Source organism: Puntigrus tetrazona, chromosome 20, assembly GCF_018831695.1.
Source record: "Puntigrus tetrazona isolate hp1 chromosome 20, ASM1883169v1, whole genome shotgun sequence".
NCBI classification, from domain to species: Eukaryota; Metazoa; Chordata; class Actinopteri; order Cypriniformes; family Cyprinidae; genus Puntigrus; species Puntigrus tetrazona.
Window position 1 is genome coordinate 6,485,758 of NC_056718.1, and position 16,884 is coordinate 6,502,641.

The window sequence follows — 16,884 nt, forward strand, 5'->3', positions numbered from 1 at the left end:
TGGTTTGTGAAACTTTTGCAATATAAAGCAAGATTTGCAGGCTGTTACTGAAGGATGAGGCAACATCAGCTACTGTATGCTGAACCTCGTTTTTCATGTCACGTGTGAGGACCATTATGTAGTCTACATAGATATCTTAAAGTTATGGCACCAAAGTGTATGTTTATTCAGGTCATAAAAGCCAGAAATGAGTTAGCATCCCAAAGTCAATATTTTTTTTTTTTTTTGGTAAATGTCGGATAAGGTCTGAGAAGGAGATAAATTGAGTGAGAGTGTATGTGTGTGTGTGGATTCATAGTATAGTACTTTGAACACCCTTGTAATTATATTTCTATTTTGGGTTGAAAAGACTGAGAATATCCAGATGAGGATACATGAGGATGCAGTAGGTGATCATCCAGAGGAACAGAAGCACATGCACCTCGTAGCTAGTCAGGTCAAGACCTCCCTTTCTAAAACACAAAAGAAGAAGGCAGAATGAGACATAATGGTTATTTCTTTGAAGCAACCTACAGTAGGTTAATTTAACCAAAAAAAAAAAAAAAATGCCTGTGGGGTGACATTTTTGGGGTGAGATAAAAACTTGTCAGCGATGCCATTTTAGCTTGCAATGTTTGAGCTATTTCTTAGGGACACCAGAGGGCTTTGCATTACTAGAGTTGAAGAGAAGGTCTGCTATATAAGATACAGAATTGGTAATACGATGCAAATGTTAAAAGGTATTACTTTACAAATTATGCACCATAATAAAATGCTTTTGAGTTCATATCATAGTACTGTGTAAGGACCTGCAAAAATAAGTCTCTATTAATTAAAAATCTGTTCCCGTGATCATGAATTGCATCAAAAGTAGTTCTTAATCTTTGTTGCAGTTTTACTCGTCCTGGTGTTTATTTCAGCTGAAAGCTGCATTTGAAATGCATCTAAATTGTGTGATGTACTTGTGTTTTTGGAGCTTTTAAGTAGATGCAAGTAGAGGCATGTATCACTAATGAGCATGTTTTGTTTTAAAACTACATTCAGTTGAAAAATGTAACAAAATGGATGTAGAATACAATCCAAACCTCTGTGAAACTGCAGCTTCTCCTGTTATTCTATCCAAAACTCTTCGATCCAAAACACTGTTTTGCTCATACTGGTCATTATCTGATAGAACATCCTTCACTGTACTGGGGGAAAAGTCCTCTTGGATTTTATCCTCATCTAGAACATTTTTTACTGGTGGCACAAATGCATCATCAACACCTTCACTGTGAGTCAGATTACATCCATTTTAGTAAATACTCTCCTTCATTTTAAATGAGTCCAAATGTTCATCGGTAGATGATATTGATATACTGTATATTTTTACCAAATTGATTAATCAGCAAAGAGTCAGAAGCAGGGGAAGAGTCACAGATGTCTGAACTTTTGTCATCAACTGACCCAGTCAATGCATCTAACTGCCTCTGTGTCTCACAAAAATGACACAATGAATTTATTTCACTTCTTTGAGATTCGAATGTACTGGCAAACTCTATTCCCTGTGCATTTATAATAGTATTTAATTCAAAGTCGACATTTGTCTGTAATCCAGCTTCTCTAACATATATATGTATGCATCCTCTTCATCTGAATCCAGCACTGGCATAGCACAAACAGCCTCTTTTGAAACCTCTGAACAGTTCCCATCAACCTCCAGGCTTCCCGAATAGCCTTTCTTTAGTGCTAAAGAGTCGCAACACTGCCTCCCAGTGGAGTCTGACAGGGATTGTCTATTTGACCAGCTGGAGGTCTTCATGGTGAGGAAATGTTCAGACACAGCAGTTAAATCCACAGGGATGTGTGAAGGACAGGCAGGCAGTGACTCTGAGCTGAGCTCTTGATCTCCAGTATGGTAGGTTTGTTCCTCTTGGCTGGTCTCACAAGAGCTATGAAGTCCTCTCAAAGCTTCAGGAGAGATATAAGATGGCAACATGCAGCTAACTGAATCAGTCCAGTGTCTGTCCGATATTTCAATGAAATTCAGTGTGCCTCGAGAGGAATCTGTTGATGCACTGTCCTGTGAATGAGTCAGTGTTATGGGATTAACAATATTTTACTTAGACCATAATGTCATTTGATCCACTTATATCTCACAACTGTGGCTTTCTCTTAAAGGGTTACTCCACCCCAAAATGAAAATGTTGTCATTAATCATTAATCAAACTATTTTTCTCAACTAATTCGGCACCATAGCATAGTGCAAATTTGGAGAGTATCACAGAAAAGAACACAGAACAGCGTATGCTATTTTCATGCAGCAATACTTTACAAAATGGCACTATAGTGCTGAATTGTTGGATAAAGTCTTTTTGTTTTGTTTTGTTTTCTTTCTGTAAGTTACAGTTGAACCACTGATGGAAGATGGGTTATTTTGACCATGTCTTTCATACTTTTCCGGACCCTGAGAATGAATTAAGCTTTTACTGGTTTGGAACGACATGAGGGTAAGTAGTTAATGACAAAAATTTTATGGAGTAATTCTTTAAATTTGACATTTGTAATTTCACATCTTACAAAGTGGCTTCAAATCGTGCAACTGCACTTTCGTTTTTTATAAATGTTCGTGTTTTGAAAGTGCTCACGTTTCTGTTCGTAGATGCGATGAATTTAAAAGGTCAACTTGAAACCTGGTGTAAAATCTGTGCGTGCAAATATGTCGCTCTCGCGCAAAATTCATTTAAGTGAATTCCTATTGAAATAACTTTTTTTAGTTATTCCTGAACTTGAAGTATGCTGAAATACAGACCACTCTTTTGTTATTTTAATACTCATTCACAAATGACTACATTACATATCACAATTTTTCTGCATTGCCAATATAAAAGTTGGTTTTAAGATACTTCTGCATTTTTACACTATTTACAATAAACATTGCCCTGTGAAATGTAGTAATTGCACTAATGTGTCCACACATTTAGATAATAAATGTTCTACCATTACAGATAAGAAAGCCTTAAAGATAAAAAAGATAAAAAAGATAAAAATCCTCACCTCTTCATGGCCTGGACAACATTCAAGAAACTGGGCTGCATAAGTGATGACAGACTGCTCATCAGGTGAATGCACTGCAAGATCTAGTGGAGGAACAGAAAACAATTAAAACAACCAAACATGCTTAACATTACAGCTGGAGTCCAGTCTGCTTCAAAAAAAACTATTTTGCCTATATTTGCTATCACTAAGAGTTGCAAAGCGAGAAAGCATCACCGCACTTTGCTGTACAATTCTCGGGCGATATGACTGGTCTTCCAGTCCCGCTCATGCATTTTCATTACGTTTCATTACGTGTTTATTTCTGAAGTGTGAAAGCAGGTCATACAGCAATTAAGTACGTTCTCCTAGAAGGCACAAACAATGCGCAGCTATTCTTCAAAGAAAAGCTAATGGTTTGTTTGTGTGTCACCATCTGGATCCAGCAGTTGAGGAATCCCCAGCCACTCGTTCGCTGCTGTGAAGGCTGTCTCCATATTTAGCCGGGGCTCAGAAGACAAAGCTTTCCTCATGTCCACAAACTGAGGACAGAAGAATTTAACGAGAGCAAGGAATACCAATCCATTCCTCCAGCTTTTGCCAAAATCGCTATTTATTAAATTTCTACCCCATATCTGAAAGAAAAGAAGGCTCGATGAATAATGGAATATTAAAATTGATAGATTACCATAAAAATAAATGTTCTGTAATATTTTTATAACACATGTTGTTCCAAACCTATATTACTGTCATTCACCTGGAAGTTCATTTTTTTCCCCTGATAAATTAAATCTAACTGGGACAAAAATACTTTGAAAAGAGCATAAAAGTCTTCTGGTAGCTTATGTTTTGACAAAGAAAGACCAAAACTGAAAATATATTTACTTAACATCTCAACATCCAGCCAAGGTACATACACACACACACACACACATTGGCTTTTGTTGTGCTTTGCACTTTTTTTTATTATTTAGGTTTTTTTTGTTTGAAAGCTTCAGTCTACATTGAGATTTTGTGGAAAAGAGCAATCTGGACATTTATCAAGCTAGCAGTATATGATGCCAAATATACATTTTTGCTGGAAAAAAAGATCTTTAGATGATCTGCATTGAGAAACACATTTCAAGACTTTATTGCGTCTCAGAAAATGAATGGACTTACTTTGCAGTACAGTTCTGCGCCCAGCTAAGCAGAGTTTTTATGGCCGTACTGCGGTACTTCAGATTTTGACATGACCTTTTGTCTTTTGAGGGCAGAGTGACATAACTGTCATCTCCAGGTGAAGTTGGAGAACTACGACCTGAAGAATCACTGCCGCAAGGTAATGACAGGAGACCGAAGGTGGATGGGAACTTCTCCAGGCTACCTGTGACCTGTTTAATCTTAGAATGGGAAAATGATTTAGCTCACAATAACTCACCTGATCAAAAACACTCACTGACAAGAACAATGGATCCCTTTCATCACCGTTCCACAATCATAGTGTGCTTTACCTGATAGTAGACAATGATGTTCCAGATTAGCCTGAGAACAACCGAAGGATTGCCATCGGCAAAATCATTAGCGTCAATGTTCATAAGGCTGACCTGTAAAAGAAATAATGTAAACGGTTACCTTTGAACATAAAGATATGGAGCCCTTGATTAGTAGTCATAGATATTAACCATCTTTTACTAAATAAATCTCTTGTATTGATATGTTTCCTTATTTTCATTCAGTTTACATCATTTTTTTTGTTAACTTATGGTCAGTAAATAAATGGATGAATAACATCAGGGCTTACATTTCTGTCCTCAAGGAAATTCAAGACTTTGGAAATATTGTTTAGTCTGAAGAGGCGATGTGGAAATGGCTCGAATTTATCAAACTGAAAAACATAAAAAGCCACATCTATGAATTATAGATTTATAGCGTTCAAACTTTATCTTTTTCTTTATATGTGATGACGAACCATATTACAGCCTGACAGTTCCTCCAGGAGAGCCATGAGGATCTTTCCATCCTGAATATCAGTGAATAAGTTATGAACCCGTAAAGGTGGGTCACACTACAACAGAGAAAAACAACAACAACATTGAAAAAACAAATACTTTTTTGATGCATCAATAAGCCTATGTGGTCTGGTCTTGTGCCGTCTTTTAAAAGCTGAACACATTTATTGGTTTTGCAGTAGAAAGAAGACGGCTCTCACTCTCTTCAAATGCATGTTTATCCACTTGGTAAAAGTTCTCTCTTGGACTGCCTGCTTCTCATCTGTAGAAAAATATATATTTTTTTTTCACAAGAGTTTAAGAGCATGGATACACACCAACAACAACAAGTTCTGCGAGTGACATGCTGTCATTTCAGAACACTTTGACAGGTTTAGCACAGGTGAGAACAGGTACAAGCAGGTTCACTTTCATTTTAAGAGATATGCACCGAGTGAAATAAATGAGGAAGTCTGTCTTTTAAAAAAATTGAAACTTTACTTTCTTTATTTATTTTGTTACAAATGCTTTCTTTATTCTTTACAGACTTTAGCAGGCAGTCCATAGATATATATATATATATATATATATATATATATATATATATATATATATATATATATATATTAATTAACTGTGCTACCAAACAATATGTCACAATGCCATGTAGCAAACTTGCCTTTTAAGTCATGTTGAATATCATATATTCTTAAAAATATCCATCCATAAGTGCATAAAAATGACACTTATAGGAACATGTAAACTATGCATGACCCACCTTTACGGGTTCATAAGTTATTCACTGATATTCAGGATGGAAAGATCCTCATGGCTCTCCTGGAGGAACTGTCAGGCTGTAATATGGTTCGTCATCACATATAAAGAAAAAGATAAAGTTTGAACGCTATAAATCTATAATTCATAGATGTGGCTTTTTATGTTTTTCAGTTTGATAAATTCGAGCCATTTCCACATCGCCTCTTCAGACTAAACAATATTTCCAAAGTCTTGAATTTCCTTGAGGACAGAAATGTAAGCCCTGATGTTATTCATCCATTTATTTACTGACCATAAGTTAACAAAAAAAAATGATGTAAACTGAATGAAAATAAGGAAACATATCAATACAAGAGATTTATTTAGTAAAAGATGGTTAATATCTATGACTACTAATCAAGGGCTCCATATCTTTATGTTCAAAGGTAACCGTTTACATTATTTCTTTTACAGGTCAGCCTTATGAACATTGACGCTAATGATTTTGCCGATGGCAATCCTTCGGTTGTTCTCAGGCTAATCTGGAACATCATTGTCTACTATCAGGTAAAGCACACTATGATTGTGGAACGGTGATGAAAGGGATCCATTGTTCTTGTCAGTGAGTGTTTTTGATCAGGTGAGTTATTGTGAGCTAAATCATTTTCCCATTCTAAGATTAAACAGGTCACAGGTAGCCTGGAGAAGTTCCCATCCACCTTCGGTCTCCTGTCATTACCTTGCGGCAGTGATTCTTCAGGTCGTAGTTCTCCAACTTCACCTGGAGATGACAGTTATGTCACTCTGCCCTCAAAAGACAAAAGGTCATGTCAAAATCTGAAGTACCGCAGTACGGCCATAAAAACTCTGCTTAGCTGGGCGCAGAACTGTACTGCAAAGTAAGTCCATTCATTTTCTGAGACGCAATAAAGTCTTGAAATGTGTTTCTCAATGCAGATCATCGAAAGATCTTTTTTTCCAGCAAAAATGTATATTTGGCATCATATACTGCTAGCTTGATAAATGTCCAGATTGCTCTTTTCCACAAAATCTCAATGTAGACTGAAGCTTTCAAACAAAAAAACCTAAATAATAAATAAATAAGCACAAAAAAGCCAATGTGTGTGTGTGCTATGTACCTTGGCTGGATGTTGAGATGTTTTATTTTCAGTTTAAGTCTTTTTTGTCAAAACCTACCAGAAGTTAGATTTAATTTTTATCAGGGGATAATTTAAAAGAACTTCCAGGTGAATGACAGTAATATAGGTTTGGAACAACATGTGTTATAAAAATATTACAGAACATTTATTTTTATGGTAATCTATCAATTTTAATATTCCATTATTCATCGAGCCTTCTTTTCTTTCAGATATGGGGTAGAAATTTAGAAAATAGCGATTTTGGCAAAAGCTGGAGGAATGGATTGGTATTCCTTGCTCTCGTTAAATTCTTCTGTCCTCAGTTTGTGGACATGAGGAAAGCTTTGTCTTCTGAGCCCCGGCTAAATATGGAGACAGCCTTCACAGCAGCGAACGAGTGGCTGGGGATTCCTCAACTGCTGGATCCAGATGGTGACACACAAACAAACCATTAGCTTTTCTTTGAAGAATAGCTGCGCATTGTTTGTGCCTTCTAGGAGAACGTACTTAATTGCTGTATGACCTGCTTTCACACTTCAGAAATAAACACGTAATGAAACGTAATGAAAATGCATGAGCGGGACTGGAAGACCAGTCATATCGCCCGAGAATTGTACAGCAAAGTGCGGTGATGCTTTCTCGCTTTGCAACTCTTAGTGATAGCAAATATAGGCAAAATAGTTTTTTTGAAGCAGACTGGACTCCAGCTGTAATGTTAAGCATGTTTGGTTGTTTTAATTGTTTTCTGTTCCTCCACTAGATCTTGCAGTGCATTCACCTGATGAGCAGTCTGTCATCACTTATGCAGCCCAGTTTCTTGAATGTTGTCCAGGCCATGAAGAGGTGAGGATTTTTATCTTTTTATCTTTTTATCTTTAAGGCTTTCTTATCTGTAATGGTAGAACATTTATTATCTAAATGTGTGGACACATTAGTGCAATTACTACATTTCACAGGGCAATGTTTATTGTAAATAGTGTAAAAATGCAGAAGTATCTTAAAACCAACTTTTATATTGGCAATGCAGAAAAATTGTGATATGTAATGTAGTCATTTGTGAATGAGTATTAAAATAACAAAAAGAGTGGTCTGTAGTTCAGCATACTTAATAAAAAAAGTTATTTCAATAGGAATTAATTCAAATGAATTTTACAGAGAGAGCGACATATTTGCACGCACACATTTCTCACCAGGTTTCAAGTTGATCTTATAAATTCATTGCATTTAAGAACAGAAACGTAAGCATTTTCAAAACATGAACATTTATAAAAACGAAAGTGCAGTTGCACCATATGAAGCCACTTTGTAAGATGTGAAATTACAAATGTCACATTTAAAGAGTTACTCCATGACATTTTTGTCATTAACTACTTCCCCTCATGTCGTTTCAAACCAGTAAAAGCTTAATTCATTCTCAGGGTCTGGAAAAGTATGAAAGACATGGTCAAAATAACCCATCTTCCATCAGTGGTTCAACTGTAACTTACAGAAAGAAAACAAAACAAAACAAAAAGACTTTATCCAACAATTCAGCACTATAGTGCCATTTTGTAAAGTATTGCTGCATGAAAATAGCATACGCTGTTCTGTGTTCTTTTCTGTGATACTCTCCAAATTTGCACTATGCTATGGTGCTGAATTAGTTGAGTAAAGTTGTTTGATTAATGATTAATGACAACATTTTAATTTTGGGGTGGAGTAACCCTTTAAGAGAAAGCCACAGTTGTGAGATATAAGTGGATCAAATGACATTATGGTCTAAGTAAAATATTGTTAATCCCATAACACTGACTCATTCACAGGACAGTGCATCAACAGATTCCTCTCGAGGCACACTGAATTTCATTGAAATATCGGACAGACACTGGACTGATTCAGTTAGCTGCATGTTGCCATCTTATATCTCTCCTGAAGCTTTGAGAGGACTTCATAGCTCTTGTGAGACCAGCCAAGAGGAACAAACCTACCATACTGGAGATCAAGAGCTCAGCTCAGAGTCACTGCCTGCCTGTCCTTCACACATCCCTGTGGATTTAACTGCTGTGTCTGAACATTTCCTCACCATGAAGACCTCCAGCTGGTCAAATAGACAATCCCTGTCAGACTCCACTGGGAGGCAGTGTTGCGACTCTTTAGCACTAAAGAAAGGCTATTCGGGAAGCCTGGAGGTTGATGGGAACTGTTCAGAGGTTTCAAAAGAGGCTGTTTGTGCTATGCCAGTGCTGGATTCAGATGAAGAGGATGCATACATATATATGTTAGAGAAGCTGGATTACAGACAAATGTCGACTTTGAATTAAATACTATTATAAATGCACAGGGAATAGAGTTTGCCAGTACATTCGAATCTCAAAGAAGTGAAATAAATTCATTGTGTCATTTTTGTGAGACACAGAGGCAGTTAGATGCATTGACTGGGTCAGTTGATGACAAAAGTTCAGACATCTGTGACTCTTCCCCTGCTTCTGACTCTTTGCTGATTAATCAATTTGGTAAAAATATACAGTATATCAATATCATCTACCGATGAACATTTGGACTCATTTAAAATGAAGGAGAGTATTTACTAAAATGGATGTAATCTGACTCACAGTGAAGGTGTTGATGATGCATTTGTGCCACCAGTAAAAAATGTTCTAGATGAGGATAAAATCCAAGAGGACTTTTCCCCCAGTACAGTGAAGGATGTTCTATCAGATAATGACCAGTATGAGCAAAACAGTGTTTTGGATTGAAGAGTTTTGGATAGAATAACAGGAGAAGCTGCAGTTTCACAGAGGTTTGGATTGTATTCTACATCCACTTTGTTACATTTTTCAACTGAATGTAGTTTTAAAACAAAACATGCTCATTAGTGATACATGCCTCTACTTGCATCTACTTAAAAAGCTCCAAAAACACAAGTACATCACACAATTTAGATGCATTTCAATGCAGCTTTCAGCTGAAATAAACACCAGGACGAGTAAAACTGCAACAAAGATTAAGAACTACTTTTGATGCAATTCATGATCACAGGAACAGATTTTTAATTAATAGAGACTTATTTTTGCAGGTCCTTACACAGTACTATGATATGAACTCAAAAGCATTTTATTATGGTGCATAATTTGTAAAGTAATACCTTTTAACATTTGCATCGTATTACCAATTCTGTATCTTATATAGCAGACCTTCTCTTCAACTCTAGTAATGCAAAGCCCTCTGGTGTCCCTAAGAAATAGCTCAAACATTGCAAGCTAAAATGGCATCGCTGACAAGTTTTTATCTCACCCCAAAAATGTCACCCCACAGGCATTTTTTTTTTTTTTGGTTAAATTAACCTACTGTAGGTTGCTTCAAAGAAATAACCATTATGTCTCATTCTGCCTTCTTCTTTTGTGTTTTAGAAAGGGAGGTCTTGACCTGACTAGCTATCCTCATCTATATTTCTTTTCAACCCAAAATAGCAGTACATGAGAAATATAATTACAAGGGTGTTCAAAGTACTATACTATGAATCCACACACACACACACACACACACACACACACACACACACACACACACTCTCACTCTCCTTCTCAGACCTTATCGGACATTTACCAAAAAAAAAAAAAAAAAAAAAAATCTTATTGACTTTGGGATGCTAACTCATTTCTGGCTTTTAGGACTCATTTCTGCAGCACTGAATAAACATTCACTTTGGTGCCATAACTTTAAGATATCTATGTAGACTACATAATGGTCCTCACACGTGACATGAAAAACGAGGTTCAGCATACAGTAGCTGATGTTGCCTCATCCTTCAGTAACAGCCTGCAAATCTTGCTTTACATTGCAAAAGTTTCACAAACCATCTGTAGTAAAACGTGCACACACAGAAACAGTTCCAACATCAGTGAGCTGCCCCACTGCCTAAATAGGCAACTGCTTTCTAAGATAGTAATATCCTAAATTATGGACTATTAGAACTGACACATTTAAAAGCACCACAATTTATAACAAACGCTTACATGCAGCAGTAATGAACCTTTCAGTTTGTCCCAGCAATCAAACAGTGTGTGTGGATTGGGGGGAGATAAAACAGGCCAAACTGTTCAAAAATGTACGACTAAGCGTGGGCTGGGTGAGATTTGTGCCCTCACTACAGCAAGCCAACAGCTTCTGAGAATGTGTTTGTTTGCTGTCAAGGTCAGGTCCACTAATCAATGTCAGTATCTTTCAACATTTCCCTTGGAAAACGATCCAAAGAGGAGTTTGGACAGTTAGATGTACCCCTAGCTGTGGTTTATGTGCAGCGTTGAGATATCAAAAGATTATGTATAGTATTACTTTGCTAGCAGCAAAGCTGCTAATCCTTGCTCCTCCAGGAGAAATGGAAAAAACCTGAGAGGCGGCAGGCACTAAATGGTATAGAAGCTACTGTGGAAACCCCAGTGCCTTTGGTTTGTGTGCTACTTATAGCAGGGGAAGCAGAGGAAAAATCTTATTTAGTCCTCAGTTGGACCCTCTCTTACCCTAATGAAAATAGTGAGACTCTCACAAGATTTAATAGATGAACTGCATAATTTCACAGATGCCTCTGTGGAGCATATGCCTTGCTGATCAGCCATAACCTATGGTAGACCCTTAAAAAAAACAACCCTTGCACATTATTATCCCTAGCATGATGCCGATTGCAATTGTGCAATTGTGAACCAGGACAACCCAGAGAGTAAGTCAGTAAGAGGCCAGTAAAAGGGCAGATTGCATACTATGCTGATTGGACAAAAAGAAAAAAAGAGATGAAAGTGAATATAGTGAGTATATCATGCAGTTTAGAAAATACTAAACCCAAACTTAAAGATCTGACCAAGCTAACAATCGTTCAATCATTTCTGCAAGCTCTTTTATTGAGGCCAGTGTTTGACGGGACTCAAGCCCCAGTGTAATGCTGAACCAGGTGCAGCTACCAAGCAAGTTTATTAAAAGAAAAGCCATACATATGGAGCAAATTATGTGATGCAAAAATCACATAGAGAACATGTGTTTGAGCATGATGAGACTAACATTGTCTTGTACATTGTAGAATATACAAATATAAAAAAAAGCACATAATTAAAATACAATTTAAGAGATGTTTGTATAAAGGTCAGATTTCTTCGCTTCGACTGAAGCACAAGATGTTGTTTGGTCAAATATACTGTATAATCTCCATTATCATCAGGTCACAGACTTGAGGAGTTTGGAAGTTTAGGCAGCATGAGTGTAGCTCTGTGTTGTGTTTTGTCATGATCAAGCCCTCAGCATTTACACTGCCATCCGACTTGGGCGACAGAACCATCTGCATTAAAGAATAATGCTAAGCAATTGTTCAGCAGAGTGACAGTGTTTTTCATGTGACAAAAGTTGTGAAAACAAGAAAAACAAGACTGAAAAGAAACTTTCTAAAACCAGTGGTCTCAGACTTTTGGAACCCACTGTATATTTCAATCTAATCCAGTACAGAAGGAGCTGTCTTAAGCCCGACATTCTGTTTGTGGCCAATTGCAGCTCTGTAAACAACAAGCTCAAGAAGCTTCATTCTAAATTCAACTGTTGTAAACATGCCAATAAAATGGAGAGAAAGTGACATTGCGCACTGTCTAAAACATTGATTTCTCTTCTCTATTTGACAGGTTTGCAGAGATCCGATTCCCAGAGTTTGCTTTGGAAAAAAAACATACTTTAGAATCCCTTTTGAGAGGCATGTTCACTATATGATCTCCAGTTGTACACCTTTCTCAAAGAAGAATGGTCTGCTGTTGTCTCATGTGGGGGTATTAATTTTAATCTCCCTTCTCTGACAGTACGTATATCACTGGTTGAGTGATTGTGTCTCTCACAAACAGTAGATGAAATATATATAAAAGACGGGGAAATGCAATGTTATTTTGGGCCAGAGTAGAAATATGCTGACATCTGCATAAATAAAGATAAACAAATGACAATAAATCCGCAAAATGACTAAATGTCAATGTAAATCATAGTTATTGTTAGCAAAAAATAAATAAATAGTTGAATAAAAAATAGTTTTTTTAATTTGCATATACAGTAAACATTTTATTAGAAGGGAAAACATTTATTGCTAATTGTGTGTGTTGGTATTTACCTGATTATCACAGAAAGAAAGAAAGAAATACACTACCACCATCTTAAACTTTTTGATCATCAGTTCGAGAGGTAGAGAGTTATATCAAAGAATTGGTGATTGAAAAAAGTTGTTGTTTTTTTTTCTAAATCCCATCAGCCAGCCCACACACATTTAAAGTATTGAAAACATGTGACACTGAAGTCCAAAACTGTTGCATCACTGAATGTAGAGCAACAGCTAATCATGAGTGATTGTGTTGAAAGAATGGGGGGGTGGAATCTGGTTAATGTTTAAAGATTTTTCTCAACTCAAACTAGATTATAAATTGACTCCACTCCATCCAAACAGTCTCCCGTCAAGAGGACTTGGATGGTAAGTGACAATAATTGTTTCACCAAAAGTGCCCTGATTGTAATTAGACCTAGAAATAGAGATATAGCTAGTACTGAAGTTAGTGTTTCACATTTTAAAAGAACACTCCACTATTGTTAAAAACAGACTAATTAATAGTGTTACCATTTTTCGAATCAGCTGATGACCGGGTCTGGCAGTAGCACTTTTAGCTGCAGCTTAGCATAGATCATTGAATCTGATTAGACCAGCATCTTTCAATAGTATTAATATTTTTCTTATTAAAAACTTATCTGTAGTTACATCATGCACTAAGACAGGTGTAAAATGAAAAGTTGTGATTTTCTTGGTTGATATAGCTAGAAACTGTACTCTCATAATAATCAAGGAACTTTGTTGCAATGGGTGCAGCAGGCGCAAGGACCATGCAGTGCCTAAAAAGGCTGGGGACTGTTTTCAGGCACTGCGTGATATCATTGCACCATGTTATGGCAGCAAAGTTCCTTGATTATTATGCCAGAATGAGAGTACAGTTCCTAGTTATATCAGCTTAGCATACAATGTAACTATACAAAAAGTGCCAAGTTTAAATATGGAAAATATTCAAACATTGAAAGTCAATTTTGAGCGAGATGCTAATGGTTTAATAAAGATTCAAAGCTACAGCTAAAAGTCCTACTGCCAGACCTGGAGATCGGCTAAATTTATTTAAACTAGGTAAAACTTAACTGTTTAACTCTATGGAAGTTGAAAAATTATAGCAATGTTTTTTTATTTGTTTGTGAAATTCTGTACCCTCTGGTAATAAAAGACAGGTGAAAAGATGTGGGGAAAGATATATTACAGTGTGCTTGCCGCCCTGCTGGTAGCCACGGCTTGGGCTGCACCCCACGAAGGCCACGACCATGGTGGCCACACAGCAGATCACCACCACCATCTCCACCATGGGAAGGACGAACCCCACCCCAGCCACGAAGGAGATGATGCCTGCCATCTGCTTGCTCCACATAATGCTGACTTCGCCTTCTCCCTCTACAAGAAACTTGCGCTCCATCCCGATGCTCAGGGCAAGAACATTTTCTTCTCCCCGGTCGGTATCTCAATGGCTTTGAGCATGCTAGCTCTAGGTGCCAAGGGCAGCACTCTTTCACAGATATACAGCAGTCTGGGTTACAGCGAGTTGAAGGCTCAGCAGGTCAACGAGGGTTACGAGCACTTGATTCACATGCTTGGCCACAGTCAGGACGCCATGCAGCTGGAGGCAGGCGCTGGTGTGGCCATCAGAGAAGGCTTCAAAGTGGTCGACCAGTTCCTGAAGGATGCTCAGCACTATTACAAGAGCGAAGCCTTCAGCGTTGACTTCTCCAAGCCTGACATCGCTGCAGAAGAGATTAACAAGTTCATTGCCAAGAAAACCAACGACAAGATAACCGACATGGTGAAGGACCTGGACTCTGATATGGTGATGATGCTGATTAACTATATGTACTTCAGAGGTACTCATTTTTAATGATATTCATATAATGGCAATTAGAAGAGTCTTGGTGGATGCTAACTTGAAGTTCTTGCTCTTGTTCTTGTTCTGATAGGGAAGTGGGATAAGCCATTTGATGCACAGCTGACCCACAAGGCTGACTTCAAAGTGGATAAGGACACCACTGTGCAAGTCGACATGATGAAAAGAACTGGCCGCTATGACATCTATCAAGACCCTGTCAACCAAACTACGGTCATGATGGTGCCCTACAAAGGCAATACTTCCATGATGATCGTTCTTCCTGATGATGGGAAGATGAAGGAGGTTGAAGAATCCATCTGCAGGCACCATCTCAAGGACTGGCATGCTAAACTCTTCAGAAGGTAGTACCAGTGACACCTTAAGATTTAAATCTATGTATTACTTAACCTCTGACTTGGAGGTTGATTGTTGGGAACATAGAAAAATTCACCATCGTATCTGATACACCATATTTTACTTTTCTGCCCTTCAGCTCTGTGGACCTGTTCATGCCCAAATTCTCCATCTCTGCAACATCCAAACTGGATGACATTCTGAAGGAAATGGGAATGACTGATGCATTCAGTGACACAGCAGATTTCTCTGGGATGTCAGAAGAGGTCAAAGTCAAGGTGTCAAAGGTACGTTTGGACTTGATTCTACTTCTCGTAGCACCACCGATAGTTGCCAGACCTAAAGATTCTGAAAACTCCACTAAGTGATGTTAACATTTTGGATCCGATCTCCAGGTTGTCCATCAGGCAGTCATTAGTGTGGATGAGAAAGGCACAGAGGCAGCGGCTGCTACCACAATAGAAATCATGCCCATGTCCCTGCCAGACACTGTGATTCTCAACCGACCTTTCTTGGTACTGATTGTGGAGGACAGCACCAAGAGCATCCTCTTCATGGGCAAGATTAGCAAACCTACAGAGTGAGGTCCAACTCCAAACAGAACTTGACGCTGCTCTGCATAAGGCTGCTAATCTTTATGTAGATCTACTTGTATACTGCAATAAATTGATTTGATTCTAATTAAATGAGTCATCATTAAAAACAAAACAATTACACAACATATGCCTGGTCTCAACATTGGTCTTGAAAAAAAAAATGTCTCCACAGACATAGAAGGGAATTTGGTTACACTTTATTTTAATAGTGCACTTTAAACATTCTACTAACTATAATTAACTTTGCAACTACATGTCATTTCAACTAATTCTCATTAACTTGCAACTACTTCTCTACTTACTCTCAGAGCAGACTGTAAAAGTAGCTTTAGGTTTAGTAGAATACGTTGTCAAATACTTACAGTGTTTCTTATAGTCAGTATGTAGACTCATCAAAATAAAGTGTTAGAAGATATCAAGCAGACAGTCTACTAATACTAGTTGACTAATATACTAACTGACATGTATATAGTTGCAAATTTACTCATTGTTAATAAAACGTGGGCTATAGAAATAAAGATTTACCGAGAATACAAAGTTGTCTCAAACTTTTATAGCAAGAGTTTGAGTCTCATTGGTGGTAGTAACTTCTGTAACACTTTTTGTTGTTGCCTCAGTGTTATTCTTCAGTAGTCCTGCAAATGAATAACAGATATTCTGGTTTAGCAGCATTGATCTTTTCCTGTTAGGCTTCTTCTAGTCACTGGAACAAAGTTGGAAGATACTGGACAGAATTCACAATACGCAGTAAGCTGTGATTATTCTAAGGCCGCTGGAAGGATGGTTATAAATTACTTAACTTTTCTTAATTTTGCAGTCTTAAAAGTTATAAAGTTTATTTCAAGCTTTTGGTTTCCAGATTTTCAAAGCAGTCTCAGACTTTGGACTTCACTGTACAAAGAGCTTTGTTGGCTCTCAGTTGTCTTTTTTTTGGTTTAGTTTTTAATCAAATGCATAGAGATCAATGAAACAATGTTATTCAAATAAATAAATAAATAACAATAACTTCTTTTTGAATTTCAATCCTTAAAAGAATAAAAGTGCATAAGTACAGATAATAATAAAAATTTGAAAACAAAAAAATATAAAAACCCAGAAACCAAAACACTGGGAGACTGGTAGCAATTTACAT

The 16,884-nt window shown here is 37.3% G+C and overlaps 1 protein-coding gene and 2 pseudogenes across 1 annotated transcript; 2 read left to right on the forward strand and 1 right to left on the reverse strand.

Moving 5' to 3' along the window:
* Positions 1-331: 331 nt before the first annotated feature.
* On the reverse strand, positions 332-5,330 carry LOC122324838 (annotated as a pseudogene).
* A 399-nt stretch (positions 5,331-5,729) lies between these two features.
* LOC122324842 lies at positions 5,730-9,594 on the forward strand (annotated as a pseudogene).
* Positions 9,595-13,175: 3,581 nt separating this feature from the next.
* On the forward strand, positions 13,176-15,837 carry LOC122325252 (alpha-1-antitrypsin homolog). Its single transcript, XM_043220226.1, has 5 exons — positions 13,176-13,325; positions 14,116-14,800; positions 14,894-15,164; positions 15,296-15,443; positions 15,552-15,837. Exons 1-5 carry the CDS (start codon positions 13,323-13,325, stop codon positions 15,738-15,740), a joined length of 1,296 nt encoding a protein of 431 aa, XP_043076161.1. The 5' UTR covers positions 13,176-13,322; the 3' UTR covers positions 15,741-15,837.
* The last annotated feature ends 1,047 nt before the right edge of the window (positions 15,838-16,884 follow it).

Excerpts from the sequence above, each read along its gene's own strand:
- LOC122325252 (XM_043220226.1), top strand. Across the intron at positions 15,165-15,295 it reads CATGCTAAACTCTTCAGAAG|CTCTGTGGACCTGTTCATGC; the intron begins GTAGTACCAGTG and ends TCTGCCCTTCAG. Across the intron at positions 15,444-15,551 it reads TCAAAGTCAAGGTGTCAAAG|GTTGTCCATCAGGCAGTCAT; the intron begins GTACGTTTGGAC and ends TCCGATCTCCAG.